At 38.6% G+C, this 16,080-nt stretch overlaps 1 protein-coding gene and 1 non-coding gene across 3 annotated transcripts in view; one reads left to right on the top strand and one right to left on the bottom strand.

The window, feature by feature from the left end:
- Positions 1-1,459: 1,459 nt before the first annotated feature.
- The window catches only part of necab1 (N-terminal EF-hand calcium binding protein 1), a 41,795-nt gene continuing 27,174 nt past the window's right edge, over positions 1,460-16,080 (bottom strand). The window contains exons 7-14 of one of the 2 annotated variants that reach the window (XM_005478510.3): positions 15,776-15,897; positions 14,390-14,466; positions 10,516-10,563; positions 7,726-7,743; positions 6,772-6,884; positions 4,818-4,895; positions 2,696-2,787; positions 1,460-2,204 (exon numbers count right to left, since the gene is read on the bottom strand). In XM_005478510.3, the coding sequence (XP_005478567.1) occupies positions 2,176-2,204; positions 2,696-2,787; positions 4,818-4,895; positions 6,772-6,884; positions 7,726-7,743; positions 10,516-10,563; positions 14,390-14,466; positions 15,776-15,897 (577 nt within the window). In that variant the 3' untranslated portion in view covers positions 1,460-2,175. The remainder of the gene's footprint in view (positions 2,205-2,695; positions 2,788-4,817; positions 4,896-6,771; positions 6,885-7,725; positions 7,744-10,515; positions 10,564-14,389; positions 14,467-15,775; positions 15,898-16,080) is intronic. The other variant, XM_003444079.4, reaches the window with a different exon arrangement.
- On the top strand, positions 2,836-2,907 carry trnah-gug (transfer RNA histidin (anticodon GUG)). The gene has a single exon. It is a non-coding gene; the product is annotated as a tRNA-His (tRNA).

The following is a 16,080-nucleotide window of genomic DNA, read 5'->3' as shown; positions in this document are numbered from 1 at the left end:
TCGTGGAAATGTGCACATTATTTTTTCCTTTCTGTTGGTAGGTGGCACAGTGCACTTGTGGCAAGTAAGCAAGCTAGAAGACTGGCAGTGTGGCTGGGTATCCAGTTACGAAGCAACACATTAACAAGAGAAGTCTGAGTAAAACCAAAGTTACTTTCAATAGTAACTAGTTACACTGAAAGTAACGAGTAACTTGAAGTAACTGAGTTACTTTTGATAGAAGTAACTAGTAATGTAACTAAGTTACTAATTTAAAGTAACTTACCCAACACTGGTTCCAACAGAGCGGTAGGAACAAATTGAAGGGCTCAGAAGATGCACTTTACCTTTCCTTGTGCTCACGTGTCTTTTTTGGACAAAGGACATTGAAAGGTTTTTTAGAAACAATGAGTGGAAAGACACTAAAAGAAAAGGGTTGTTGTTTAAAATTGTTTTAATAAATGTATTTTTGTTAAGTGAGTGTGGTGTTCATTAGGTGCTGAAGGTCATACTGTTCCTATGGTGGAGCAGCTACTTCCAATCTCCTTTACGAAACCATGCTGATGGGACACAATCCTTGGAACATTGTCCAGAGAAACTGTGATTAGTTGGCCTAAACATTGTGGTGAAATTGATGATACAGATTCTTAGTAAACTGCCCAAGGTCAACAGTTCTGATTTCTGAGCATTAAAGCTTTGGTGTAAGTAGAGATTGCATTACACACAGATGACTTAATTTGTAGTCAGTAGCAAATTATGGAAGTGCAGAAAAAAACCTAAGAGGAGATTTTTGAGGAAGAGATTCCTGCAGCTGTTTAAAAGATTAAAACAAACTATCTGACCTCAGTCCCATAAATTTCTCCACCACTAAAACATAAACAAGTAAACAACATCAAACAAACAACATTTTGGCATTTTCAAAATATTTCAATGTAGTTTTAACAAAAATCATTAGGTTGATTTTTGTCTACTCTTGCAGAAATGTTCTGTTGATATTGTTATTATTATTGTTATTTTGTTTTGTTTTATGTCGTGTGATTAATGTTGCTTTTCCTGTTTGGGTGTGAAAGAAAAAGAATTAGTAGCAGTGGCTCCTAGCTGCAGTACTGCTATCTGTCCACACAGTGGTGGAGTTTGCTTAGCTAAGTATATATATGGATATAAAATGCAAGGCTGCAGTCAGAGTGTGTTAGGCTTTAAACGTGTTTGCTTTGGTCTTATTCACATGACCCTGTTTTATTTTTTAAGTGAATTAATTTAGATATTAAATAAGGCTCCCAATTGACGCTTGTGCACGAAATATCACATTTACATAATCATAAAAATTACTTTATTTTTATAATCATAATCATAAAATATAAACAAAGAAAAAGGCTGATTTGTCATATTTAAGATATCGTGACGAGAGACAAATATGAAACAAACGAAGAGAGAGATGAAATCATTTCCACTCACAGAATGAGAAAAAGAAGCCCACAAATACACAATAATATCATCTTTATTTAATGCTTTTATCTCATTTTAACTCAATAAATGCTGAAACAACAGTATTATGGTTTAATGAGCTCTCCAGAGCTGCTACAGTTGATACAATTTCATCAATTAGTCGCTCTCAGTCACTCACACAGATGCATACACACACGTCACACACTCGTCTCACACACATGTCATACGAACACACACACACACACCTATATACTTGTATGGCTATCTGTGAGGACATTCTTTAACAGACTTCCCAGCCCCTCACCCAAATCAACTGAAAACCCTAAAACCAACAATGGGGACAAAAACTTTACATGCTAGTCCTCACAGATGAACCCATACAAACACGCACACACACACACACACACCTCTCATGAACTACTCTGGACTATAGATGATGTCATGTCAAACACTGCAATGAGATAATCAGATTGATCACTGTCTACTGAGGTTGTTGCTTTTAGGATGGCCGAGGACCGTAAACAAACACGCGTGGGCTATTTGAGCTACCACCAAACTATGAAGGAACATGGAGGTCATAAAATAGATACTAATCACCATGACTTCACAAAATGTGTTCATCGTGTGTGTGTGTGTGTGTGTGTGTGTGTGAGGGGTAGGACGGCATTGTTGCTCCTGCTGTGGACTTCCAGATGTGTTGGCCAGTTGCTGTTTGTTTGTACCCATCAGTAAAGAGAAGTGTGTCCACGTTCAGTTGTTGTTGAGGACCCACCAGGAGGCTGCAGTGGAGACACAAAACAAAAATAACTGACTAGTTGCAGAAAGTGACACTTTTAAAGATAGAATTAGAGAAGAGAAATAAAAACACAAAATAACCATAAAAATCACATGCTAAAATATTAACCATTACATTATTCCAGGAGAGCAAATTGACTCCATGTGCCACGTTTAACCAAGAAAAAGTCACTGTGCAGACAAGTAGACTGAGTCGTTGTTGATTTCCCAGTGTCAAGCTCTTAACCAATCTCATTTCTCTGATGCTTAATCACATTTGTCGGGTGAAATCTCAAAGCAGAGATCTCTCAGCATGACCTTTAAATAGCTTCAAACACTGCAGAGCCCTGATTTGAATTTTAAAAAATCGATTGTTTGCCTGGAGAGGATTCTTTTTATGATTAACGGCAGCCCCAGTAAAAGCTGCCTGAATCAGTCTTAATCTTTTTCCTGTTGATGTCACACAGTTCACTGTTGATGCTATGGATGTTCTTACCAGGAACCAACATGGTGGTAATGGACTCAGGAGTTTCCAGGAAGTCCACGTTCCCCCTCTGGAAGGTTTTACTGTAGTTGGTCTGTAGGTGACTGAAGAGCAGAAAAGAGAAAACTCAAAGATGGTTTCAGGTCAGAGTGGCCGTGATCGTATAGTGGTTAGTACTCTGCGTTGTGGCCGCAGCAACCCCGGTTCAAATCCGGGTCACGGCAGGTTTTCTACATAATTTCTTTCTAGTAAATAAATGAATAATTCTGATATTGATTTTGAGTTCAGCTGTTTGCGTAACACTAGTTTTCCAAATTATTTGCTATTAAAAGTCAATAAATTAAAATTCTTTAAACAAAAAAACAAAAACAGAAATATGTAAACATGTACACAAAAGCAACTAAAAAAACTGCCATACCAACAATTCCTTAAAATTTGCTCAACCTGATTCACTTCCTGAAAGTTCATGATCTTTAGGGGCAGGACTTGCAGAGCTGAACACTTCTCATTGGCTAAATGTTCATGGCAGTACATCTATAGACTGTATATAAAAATTGACATACCCACAGTGATAATAACAATAATAATAATAATAATAATAATAATAATATATTTTATTTATAGGCGCCTTTCAGACCCTCAAGGTCACCTTACAATAACACGTGAACAACAGCATAAAAAAACATTTTAAAAAATATATGTATATATAATAAACATGGTAAAATAAAATTTAGACATAAACAGTCATAAAAGTTTAAAAGTATAAAGTGTAAAGTATAAAATCCATAAAAGTGGATTGTTTTCCAGCAATGGAAATGTGTCCATAAGTTAGAAAATGAAAAAGCTGAACAGGCTGCAATAAAAAAACCGAGAGACTAACAACTGAGATCAGAAACTAGGAAAGTGTTTACTGAGGAAATCAAGTGAGCAGTGGGGTCATTTTCTTACAGACATCTATCGAAGTTTTGTGGATACATAACCACAAACTACATGATTGGGTCAAGTGAATAAGGCATCAGTCACGCTCGCTTAGAGACCTGGCAACCACTGGTTGCTAGGGAGAAATGTGTATTCCTTCACCCGTTGGTTTATGATTGTTTTGGTCACTATCAAGTTGCTGCAATCACCGGTAGTTTGCACGAGACATAGCAGCTTGTCTGGAAACAGTTTCCAGGTGGTAATGAAACTGTGAAAAGTGCAACACAAATTGGAAATGGACTGTTGTCTAAAAAGTTAAAGTTGTCCTTTCGAAATATGACACACAACTTTTAGTTTGAAGGACAACAATCTGTTTCTGGTTTGTGTTTTGCTATCTGGTTGTATAATGTCCAATAATGTGAACAACAATGTGCACATGTAAGAAACCTCTATACAATCAGACCGCTATAGGCGACGCCCCCTGGTGGTCATTAGAAATAAATCAAGTTGATGCAGGCATTTCTGCTCTGGCCTCACTTCCTAAGGCAGAATTCTATGCCCAACTTTGATGATATATGATTTTATCAAGTTAACCACTTGGTCGAGCTCATAAATATCAAGTCCCTAGAAGCTCCACTTCAGATCCAGTGTTTTAGGTGTTTTGATTCTACTTTACTTAAATCTCCTCCATGCTTATTGTTGCTACAGCCAGTGGCTTTCCTTCGCTTATCTGGTTTAATCTTTCTTACACAGTCTTTTGCATTTGTGACAACAGCTGGACTTCAGTGGAGCAGTTAAGGAAAAACAGCTGTCGCCTTAATATTTGCCTTCACGGTTCTTCAGACTGTGGCGGAAATGCAGCCTGAAGTCCTGAAATGCTGGCAGGTCTGCATTATTCACAATGGTTTTGCCTTTGATTTGTGATTTAACCAAACAAAATGATCATGTTATACATTTGCTTTCCCACGCTGTGCTTTTATATTACATTTAGCTGTGTGATTTGACACTGGGAATGCTTGATTGTAAGCTGTTTGTTTGGGAAGGGATGGGTCAATGAGTGTCTTTTTTCATATATAGAACTGGGAAAATTAAGTAGAATGGTTAATTTAATTTTGATAAATATACTATACATGATGTGACACAACAATAGTTATAAAAATTTCATGTTAAAACATACATTCAAGTAACAGCTACACTGTCACAGGCGAATACTTACTTCTTCCACACGTTGTTGTGCTCCCAGAATTCATAGAGAATGAAGCGTGATTCATTTGCCAGCCGCTGAACTGCGATGCTGCCAAATACAAAACACGAGAGAGCACAAGTCATGCAGTTACTAATTAGTGTGCCGCATCATGTCGCCCAACACAGCCTCTCTGCCCGAATTGTGTCCTACACTCTGACAGCATGCGGGTATTGTGGGTCTGTCAAAAACACTGTGTGGTTTCGTCCTTACGTTGAGGCTTCATGCAGCAGGCTAGTGTTTTATTAATCACACTTTAACTTAAAAATGAGCCTGAAACATGACTGAGTATTTAGGGAAGCAATCATGACAAAGCATATAAATGTCAAGCTGTCCTTTAGGCTGCTGGGATTAGTCTAAAACCAGAGTGACAGTATGTGAGAGCGATTCGGTTTGTCCTGCTGAATTTACTCACGGAGTGACTCGGGTGACAGAGCTTCAGATTTTTGGGAGGTTTTGGCAGGAAGAAATGCAAATGTTATTTTATCCGCTTTGTTGTGATCGCACACAACAGTAGAAGCCACAAAATGTCCTGAGCTATGACAGAAGACTGATTCTTTACTCCTATTAGGAGGACAATAGCTCAATCCAGCCATATGTATTTAATTTGATATAGATTTAAGTCACTAGTCAAGCTTAAATTTCACTGCTACACTGTAATACACATATGATATAGGCCACAAAGGATGCTGTGTAGTATTGAACTAGTAGCTTATTAGTAGTTTAGCAATGTTCATATTTCTCTAGTGATTTAATAAATTACTTTTTTTAATTAAAGGTTCAAATCATACAGTTCGACGTATAAAGAATATGTTTCGGCCTTCTTCATAACTATAACTAATCTTCCTTTAAACAAACATCTGACCTTTCTGTTTTGCGTGTGCAAGTAAGTATTAATTTTTACTGTTTAGAAGAAGTTGCTGCGAGCTATTTTAAAAGTTATTCCTGCTTGTTGCAGTAAGCCTGCTCAGGCTTTTGTGGGGGACAGTTGTCATTCCTGGCTTTCCCATTAACAGTGGTGTAAAATGAAATAATATAAATAATATTATCTCCTGGAACTGCAGAGGGACATGATACATTTAAAGCCAAAAAGTCATAAGTGACTGAGGCAGGTATGAGGCAGTACATTCCAGGGTCTTTTTGCTAGAAAGATATTACGCTAGGTGGCTAATACGTATTTACATATCAGTGTCTGTTTGAACACTTTCCTGTGATTATTTTGATGTTGGGTTGAAATAATTTATTTCCCTCTGCTGGTACTGCAGCTTATTTCAACTTCTTCATGCATGTCTATTTCACACTTTGGAGAAGCAACAGGGGAAATGGACACGCTGTCTATTACATGCTTTGCCATGATAGTGGGTTGGAATGTGTGTGAATGGGTGAATAAGGCATGTTGTAGAAAACGCCTTATCTGCTTGAGTAGAGAAGCGCTACACAAAAACCAGTCCAGAAGTGCATTAAGGAGCGGTTGAACAGGTGTCCCTAATAAAGTGGCCATTTAATGTATATTGGAATTGAAGATCACCTTCATTCTTCTAATTGGTCCATGAGTTGACATACTTATCAAAAGGTCAAAGGTGAGGCGCTTGTCTTTATATCAGAGTGTGACTTTGTTTCCTTCACTGCTAGAAGATGTTTAGTTTTGCTTATGCAGCATTTTAGTGGAATCTTATTAAAACACATGCGTTATGATTTCTGTTCCTTAAGCTGCATAATTCATTAAAAATGCAAGCAATATGTTAAAAATAGTTTCTAATGCCAGAAAAGCAGCTGAAATATTTTTAGACTCAGGTTAGAGCAGCTTCACAAGACCTGTCTGTCTGCCCGTCTTAATCAAGCCTTTACAAAAATGTGAAAAATAGAAAGGATAAAAATAAAAGCAGTAAATCCCTGACGCAAATGAACAAAGAGAATATAAACTGACTGCAAACATCCAGTCTGGGCACAGGCGCACTCCATGTACTGTCTGAGAGCCAAGCGAAACTCCTCCAGCTCCTCCTCCAGCACCGAGAGCTGCCTCTGAACTATTAGGATGTGCTGCGGAGACAAGATGCAAACACACAACATTTAAAGGCGCACAGACGTCAGAAAGACAGAGGCTGCTTCTCGTATGTTGAGAGGCCGTTTGAGCTGAGGTGTTTGGAAATCTGGCAGGATTTTGAATCAGTGCATTGTGACTCACGCAGAAGTGTAAAGTGAAAAATGATCATGTCTCATAAGGTCTTGGCATCAGCTTCTGAATAAATGTGCCAACGTATTTGCTCAGAGACCAGAATATGACCCCGAATACACATTTAGAGGAAGCATGTACAGACATCTTGTTCAAAGGTGTGAACAGCAGGGGGGGGGAATCTGGTGTACCCATGACTGTAGACAACCTGCTAATCATTTCCTGTGGCTGATGAGGAATTGTTAACAGCAGCAGAGCAGATGATTAGAACAGGAAGTGAATGGTCTCCCTGTTGGCTATAAAGCAGGCAGTGTGTGTTAATGAGGGTGAGACTCTAGGAAATGAAGGTAAGTCAATATAATGTCTTTTGAAATGACTGAAACACGACTGCGGGTGTGTGTATATATGTGCATGGGTGTGTCTGATGAAATGCACACACTTTCGCTCTCTCAGTGGCTAATTTGGGAGAAAGTCACCCTCGCACGCATGCACACACTCGGGGACGCATCCACTCAGGCATGTTAACGCACACAAACACACATCAGTCTTGTGTTGTGGGTCATTATTGGATTACTCAGCAGCCCATTTATTCCCAGTGACACACAGCAAATTAAACAAAATTACATATTGATTAAATCACACACACAGAGATGTCTGCATCAAATTAGTAATGAGAATGACAGTGGCATGAAACATTCATATGCATACCTTGATTTGGAGCTGCCTCTGCAGTAGGATACAAACACAAATCATTCCATAAACATAACACACACATATTGTGTTATAAAATAGCCTCACTGATGCTCCTCAGGCTGTCTTCTCTCTGAAACAAACTATTTAAATCCCACTTTCTTTTTGTTTGGGCACATACAGTACTGTACAAAAGTCTCAAACAACCTCTTATTTTTTATATTTATCTTCAAAGGAGCCAGACTTTTTGTAAATTTCTAAAAGTGGTCTTAACAAACAATTATCCAGACTTTCAGAAGGTCTTTAAAAGTGTTTTTTTTGTGTGAGCGCCTTTTCAATAACTTTAATCAGTTCATTCCTTGTGCCTGACCATTATCAGAAGGGTTTTATTTTTGTTAAGCCACCTAACTCTGACCTGTGAATATGTGTTGTATCTTTAGTTGAATTTACAAAAAATGCAAAAGATAACAGAATTTTACCGGCATAAAATAATATTTTTGCAACGATAAGGTGCTGTTAGCTAAAATCTGGCATATCTCAGCATGTGTGCAGTGTTTCTGTAAAAAAAGAACACAAAATGAGGAAAACTGGACAAGTGGAAGGGAAAACAATAAGTGGCATGCAAACTGAAAAAAAGAGGCCTTTCTAAAAGAACAGAAACAGGGAGAAAAGTTGATACACAAAAACATACTATAACACTATTAGTGATGGATTGAGCCTGGACCTTGACATTATTGAAGCAGTGTGGGATCATCTTCACAGAGAACAGAACTAAAAGCAGTCAGAGAGGGGTAGCTAAAGACGTTGCACAGTGCTGTATAAAAACAGCTTGCAAGAATTATTAGAAGTGTAAGGAGCACCTAAGGTACAGAAGCTGTAGTTGAGCTATCCACTGAAATGATCAATATGACACAAAGATTTTAGTGATTTAATGTCACTTACAGTTTTGAGTTCTCACTCGTTAACATTGCCCTTTGCAGATAGCTCAGGATAGCAAATAATTTTGCTGCAGGACTTGAATTGGCCCTTATCTGTCAGAAACCTTCATCTTAACTAACGTGAGATTGTGAAAAAAACCCAAACAATTTCATATTTGACATACCTGAATGTGTCACATCACGGACCTCCAGAGATGTCTAAAAAACCCTACATGCAATGAGGGGTTGTCATGTGCTTCTCTCAGCCGTTAGACAAGATAAATGTATCTGTTTTATATTGACAAGGGTTAAGTGGCAGTAAGGTGTTACAATATAAAATAGGTATTTCCCAAAATAATGATTGCAATTGCTATTGCATTAAAATGTTGAAACTAATGCATGAAAAATATAAAATATTAGATGTTGGCTATGCTGCTGAGATTTCCATGATGGAAGACACTAAAGAGAAATCCTGTTAGTGCTGGTGTTGATGTGATAGTCGGTGAGTCATCATTTCAGCCATGAAATGAGTGCCAGGCAGCTTAGACTGCAACAGCAGTTACTGTTTGCTTTGGCATGTGGACACAGACACACACACACACAGACACACACACACACACACACACACACACACACACCGGCACATTCAGCGACACAAATACAAACCTGGAAAACATTTTGTTTGTCAGTAGAAGTTTTACACTTTGGGTAAAAAGAAATGCATGTCCTCCTGCAGTGGTGGGAATCAAAAAGTAATCACAGTACAGTGGGTATGTGATGCTATGAAGACAATCGTCTATGATACATCACAATATCTATGAAGGAGGAAGTGTGTGTATATCACTTTTAATCAACCTAAATGACATTGTTGTGCCGGTCTGCCATTTTCTTGTGGGACTTTCTTCTACTTTAGTCCGAGATTTTTAAGTTTCACTCACCCTTGTTTATCTGCAAGCACGAGGAGTAATGACCCTAATGCAGTCACGTGGAGAAGAAAGTACAACCTCAACCAGCTCAAAGCTTTAACAAATCAAGACATGATACAAAATGGTTCTAAAATTAGGTAATGCAACTTCAGGTGAACAATGCCACATGTTGCAGCGTGACATTATTTATTTAACAAAAGCTAATCCAAGCCTCACTTCTTAACGATATTGGTTCAGTTTATTGAGGTTTCTATCCATTTGTTTATGCATAGCTCTCCTCAAGTTCCACCACAGCATTTTAACCAGGCTGAGGTCTGGACTTTGACTGGATCATTGCAACACCTGGATTCTTTCCTTTTTCAGCCTTTCTGTTGTCAATTTGCTGCTGCTCACATTTGTCTCTAGAATACTTTGGTATACAGAGGAGTTCATGGTTGATTCAGTGACTGCAAGGTGCCCAGGTCCTGTGGCTGTCATCGTAACTTATCACCTCTCCACCACCATGCTTGACAGGATGAGGTGTTGTGCTGATATGCTGTGTTTGGTTTTATCCAAATGTGATGTGGTGCAGTTTGGTCTCACCAGACCAAAGGTCATTGTGGTTTGTTCAGGAGAAACTCTGCAAATCTAATCTGTGCTGCCATGTTCTTTTTAGAGAGAAGAACCTTTCCTTTGTTTTATTCACATGGCCAGTATTCTAAGCTATGGGTTTTTGTAGAAACGGTACAAGAACACAGAGGCACTGTAACATCGGCTCTCTAGCCCACACGTCCTCGTACCTTAATGTCTGCTCCCTACTCTAACTGAATATTGAGCCCTAAACAAACAGATGGAGGATAAAGACAGACAGAGCAACTTTAAACCCTGCTGTTGCTATGACAACACTGACTGGCCTCCATGTGAGAACAGTGAAGTGGTCACTGTGGAAAAACAGGTGAACAGTAGATAAGTAAGGAAAAACAAACCGATTTGCTCTCCAAGACCTCTTCTTCAACGGGCTCCAGACGGATCTCCTGTGGAACAAAAGGAAGTGATGAGTCCTTTACCAGTGACTCATTTTAATTTATCTCAGTATAACCCGTCATTCACAGTCTTTATTTACCAGTATTACACGGCCCATTGGTATGCTTTTACAGATTTATTGTCACATATATGAGCTGTTACTACCATGCAAACAGCTCTAGATGCTCAGTTCCAGGAAGCCTTCTCTGCTCCTTGTTTCTGTATGAGTTTATGAAGGCAAATATCTTTATATGGCCATCTAAGGCCATATAAATATGTGACGCCCACAAGTGTATGGTCACAATTGTAATTTTTTTGTGGATTGTTTTTGATGTAAAAGACCTGATTTTATGGTGGTAGGGCACTTTTCATTTAGAGTTATGGACAATGTAATTGCGTGGCATTGCCACAAGGGGGAGATAGCGCTGAGTGCGATAGGTCGTTGCAACGCTTCTGTGCCTCAGACGAGGAAGAGCCTGCAGACCGAACGCAACTGATGTCTCCCGTCTCTGCTTTTCTGTTAAAAAAACAGGTTAGTACTTTAAGTTTGCTCACTGCAATGTACATATAAAGGCAAGAAACCTTTTTCTGTCTTTGGTTAAAGACCACGAATGTTGTGAGAGAGTGTGTTTTCACTGACTGAGAGAAAGCTAACTTTACCGCCATTTGTAATGGAAGCCGCCATTTCACTCGTAGTCTAAATAGGCAGCTGGTCTTATTACCTGTTTTATTTTGTGACAAATGCAGCTCTTAGACACTTCTTTTGTCCTGACATTATTGGAAGTTACAGTTGATTAGAACCTACCCAGTTTTTATGTGTCAAGTGTAAATAGTCTGATGTATACTGTTTGTGGATGACTGTAAACTGTTTGTGAGCAATGCTAGAGTATTTTTGTTTATTGTTTGCAAATGTAATATATTGTTTGAACCTGTTAAAATATAAAGAATGTATAATGGCAACACAAGCAGGTTAATTGCAGTGTTAATGGTACTGCACAGAAATGTTTTTGATGCTGAACAGCAGTAGAATTTGGTTACAGATTTATTGTAAATAAGGACACTCATATACTATGATTATTTTGTAAGTTTATTCTTGCAAGAGTGCAAGGTAACCAAAAGGGTTTGACGTATGGACTTAATTGAATGTGTTTCTGTTGTTAAAAGAGAAATGTGTGTCTAAATGAAAAGAAAAGTAATTGTTTAATTCTGTTAATAAATCAGACGAGGAAGAGCCTGCAGACCGAACACAACTGATGTCTCCCGTCTCTGCTTTTCTGTTAAAAAAACAGTTTCAAAACAGGCCCATCGAAGGCCTGTCTCTGGTGTGAGCATAGAAGCCAAACCCAATCACAAGAAAGCTGTCTTGAAGAAGAAGATCAAATGGGTTGGTGCAGACAGAAGATCAATATGAATAATTAATTATATTATATATAAACTCTGAATTATACTAAGAAACTCAAAGATACTCCAGCAGCTGAAAGTGAGAAAATCAAGTCTCCTTGAAACCTGCAATGACTGATTTTTCCAGCTGTTGGCAACACAAACAAGTTGCAGAGCAGAACAAAGAAAGAAATATCTAGACAAACCAGTTGTTGTTTTGTTTTTGGTTTTTTTTTGTTTGTTGTTTGTTTTAGTAGAGCTCTTTTTTTGGTAATCATCTCATGAGCTCAAAGATTTATCCTTGTGGTTACCATGTATGAGTACAACTACATAATAAATAAATTAATAAATACATTCAACTAAAACAACATTACTATAGCGATACATTTTTGAAAATTAAAATATATAAACCAAGAATGAAAATAAAAAATTGAAATCTTCATAAAATAATTAAAAATGTTTAAAAGGATGATTAAAAATAAAAAGAGAGACATTAAATAATGGATTCCTTTGTATAGTTGAATCCTAATTGGGTTTTCACCTGTTTTTATGACTTTATTTTTTCTTACTATCATATCTAATAATAATAATGTAATAATAATAATAATAATGATAATAATAATTAGGGCTGGGCGATATGGCCTAAAATCAATATCACGATAAATTGAGCAGTTAACCTCGATAACGATAAATGGACGATAACCACCCCAAGTGCCAAAAAAACAAACGTTGAAACAAACGAATCACATGGTTGTGCTGCAGGTGGTGGAAGAGGTTGGTTGTGTTACCTTGACTTGACGCAACAGTCTTTTTGCAGAGTTTACATTTAACAGTTTTTTGATCAATATCATCCTTGTTGAATCCAAAATGTTGCCAAACGATTGATGATGCATTTTTTTTGTTAACAAGCGTCTCCTCTTCCTCCTCCACCAGCTCTACCTCCGTCGCTGCTGCTTCAACATTTAAATCGTCCTCCATTTGTTCACCCGTGTCTCGTCTTGTTACAGGTAGCAGTGTTGCCAACTCCTCAGTAAGGAAAATCGCTATTGGCTGTCCTAAAAGTCGCCAGAAGTCGCTAAATGACATCATTGCCTAATTTGCATAATTGGTCATGCTAATATAATTGTAACCTACGTTGTTGGAGAGAGAAATAACATTGTGTTAGAGACATAAAGTGAGTAAAAAACGTCCTAAATGCATTTAGAATTTATTTAGAACTACAAATTAAATTTATTTTAGCAATTATTGTTTTTTTTAAAGTCAGAATTCCAACCCTGCTCCTTTATCCGGGCTTGGACCGGCAAAAAAGACCCGAAATAGGCACTCTGGTGGAGTTATTTTGTGTGTGTGTGTGTGTGTGTGTGTGTGTGTGTGTGTGTGTTTATAAGTAGTTTTAAACCTCGTGATCCACAAAACAGCATAACAGTAAAAGAAGAACTGACTGCGTTACAGTCAGTGCGGGAGCAGCGGCTTCGCTCATGCGCGATTCATTTGCAGTTCGGACGCATAGGTGTGAACATCGTCTGCCCTGATAGCAGCTGGGGGAGGACTATCCTCCGCCTGTGAGCGCTTTGGTACGGGCGAGGTGCCCACGGCAGCACCCGCTGCTTGTTGAGAGTAAAAGCGATACCCACTTTCACGTCAAAAAGTCGTCATAAATAAGTCTCCAATAACACCAGAAAAAGTCGCCAGATTTGTCGCTAGTCGCTTTTTAGAAAAAAAGTCGCAAAGGGGGTCTGAAAACTCGCTAAATATAGCGACAAAGTCGCTAAGTTGGCAACACTGACAGGTAGTAGAGTCATGTGACTCCACCCCGTCAAGTCTGTAACGTAGCACAGCGTCTTAAAGGGACATGAACATCGCCAACCTGCACATGCCTTTTCTTTTTTTTTTTAAATACCGAATTTACCGACATGGGCAAAATGACGTCGATGAGAGTCATAAATTTCGGTAACGATAAATTTTTGATATATCGCCCAGCCCTAATAATAATAAAGCTTTGAAAAGAAAATATAGCATTTAGGGTCAACTGGGGTTTAAATTTCAGGTATTTATATTATTCATATTTATGCTTGCAGTTGTTCACAGTCCTGCACTTGTATTGTAAACAGATCACAGTTTTTCTGGGTTTGCATGTCAATTTATTTTATCTACTTTTACACCACATTTCATGCAGAGAGCAGCCATGATGGTTTGTGTGCAGCTGGTACTTCCTCTGTACGTACATATGTGCATGTGTTTGCATGTGGGTGGGTGTTGTTGGACGAGTGAATATGTTGACACACTTTTAAATCCACTTGCCATAATCTCAGGTTAGTTTCAGAAAATGATGCAAAGCTCAGATGGTTGAAACAGAGACAGGAGAAAGATGTGAAACAGGAAATGTCAGAGAGAGACCCACAAGAAGAAGGTAGGAAGCAGAGGAGATTGGAAAGGCTGAGCGAAAGGTCAAGTAACCTTTTGTTCTAGGCGGTCGATAAGTTTCTGCAGTCTGTTGACCTGGATTATCCACTGGCTGTCTTCATCATAAACACCTGGAGGGGAGAGAGAAGCAGAGAGAAGGATGGATTTCAGTCAGAAAGGTGGGGATGAAAGGTGCTGCATACATCGACTGTATTTTAAACACTTTCCATCGACTGCTTCAACAGTCGCTGTAGTAAGGGGTGGCGGTGTGCCAGGAGGCATTTTAAGGATCCCTTTCATGTCATGCGACAAGAAACCAGGCCAATCAATGAGAAAAGCTTTGAGCACTGTAATCGAAGGTCCTAGATGCTCCGTAGTTTTTTCGCAGATCTCCTAGCAACCACATCTGGCGCTATAATCCAGGTCGACGGTTAAAAACGTATAACAATGAAAACAAAAACCACTGGAAACATGTAACTGTTAAGGTCAAGGTCAAATTTATTTATATAGCACATTTCAAACTGATGTGGAAAAAGGAAAATTTATCAGGATTCTAAGCAGAAATATTATAAAAATCATACATAGATTTCATATTCATTTAATTTGAATCAGGTTTTATGACAGTTAAGTAAAATCTAGATGCAATTTAAAAAAAGAAGAAATTGGAGGTGATGGCAAAACAACTCCAGGAGCAGCTAAACAAGCTGAAAACTAAAGCAGGTTGATTGATTGTATAGTAACTACAGTCCTGTACAATGTCAGAGCTTGTGGTAAACACCACATACTGTGTAGTAGTATCTGGAGTTGGTTAGTAATAGATTATAGAACAAAAGAAGTAACTCAGATTACAGAAATAAGCAGCCATTAAGAAGCCATTTTTTCTCACTATAATTGACAGTGACTACAAAAACATAAAAAAAGCTTTGTAGATGTAATCAAAGTCAATAGCTGACCCCTAATCTGACCCTGCACCCCTGCTAAACTGATATTAGCAGGGGTGCTAATATAATTATGTTTTAGCAAACTGGAACTGGAACCCAGCTGCAGAGCTAACAACAGGACAGCCAATTATAGTGCGCTCTGCAGGTACTGCATTGAGACTTGCCACTGACCTCTAAATATGTGCAACCTCAAACCTCCACCTGTGCCCCAGACGAGTGGCTTTGAAACTAAACATAGAAACACATGTGGTCACAGCCTTCCTCCACCTCAATCTCCCTCTGTGTGTCTCACTGCACTGTTTCTCTCACACCTACATGACCTTCCTTCCCCTCCTGTGCTCTGCTCTCCCTCGGTGTGACTCTGGTCCAGCAGCTTTTTTTTTGCTTCTGGCAGAAACAACACAGGATAACTCAAGGAAGGAATCACAGTTGAACATAATGCAACACAACATGGCGATGGAGAGTTATTCAAACATAAAAAAACATAAAAAATCCCCACCTGAACTGACGAGGCTAAAGAGAGGGTTGTTGGGGGAGAGGCTGTTGTTCCTCTGAAGCCTCCGATTAGAGCGACGACCGGACCACTGGATGGACAACACCTCTGGCTTCACAGGACCCTGTCTTGAATCAAAACAGGCCAGTAAATATCCTAAGCCTCACATATTTCAGCATACATTTTTACTTTCTTTTTGTTTTTCTTAAAAAATGTCAAACCGCTGAAGGACACACTGCATCACAGCCCTCTGTAAAGTACACATGCTCTTTCAGCACATGTCGTATGTGGTCATCACAAATTCTTCTATT

Source organism: Oreochromis niloticus, linkage group LG22, assembly GCF_001858045.2.
Source record: "Oreochromis niloticus isolate F11D_XX linkage group LG22, O_niloticus_UMD_NMBU, whole genome shotgun sequence".
NCBI lineage: Eukaryota > Metazoa > Chordata > Actinopteri > Cichliformes > Cichlidae > Oreochromis > Oreochromis niloticus.
The sequence above is the reverse complement of the archived record's forward strand: the minus strand, read 5'-3'. Positions and strand labels throughout refer to the sequence as shown.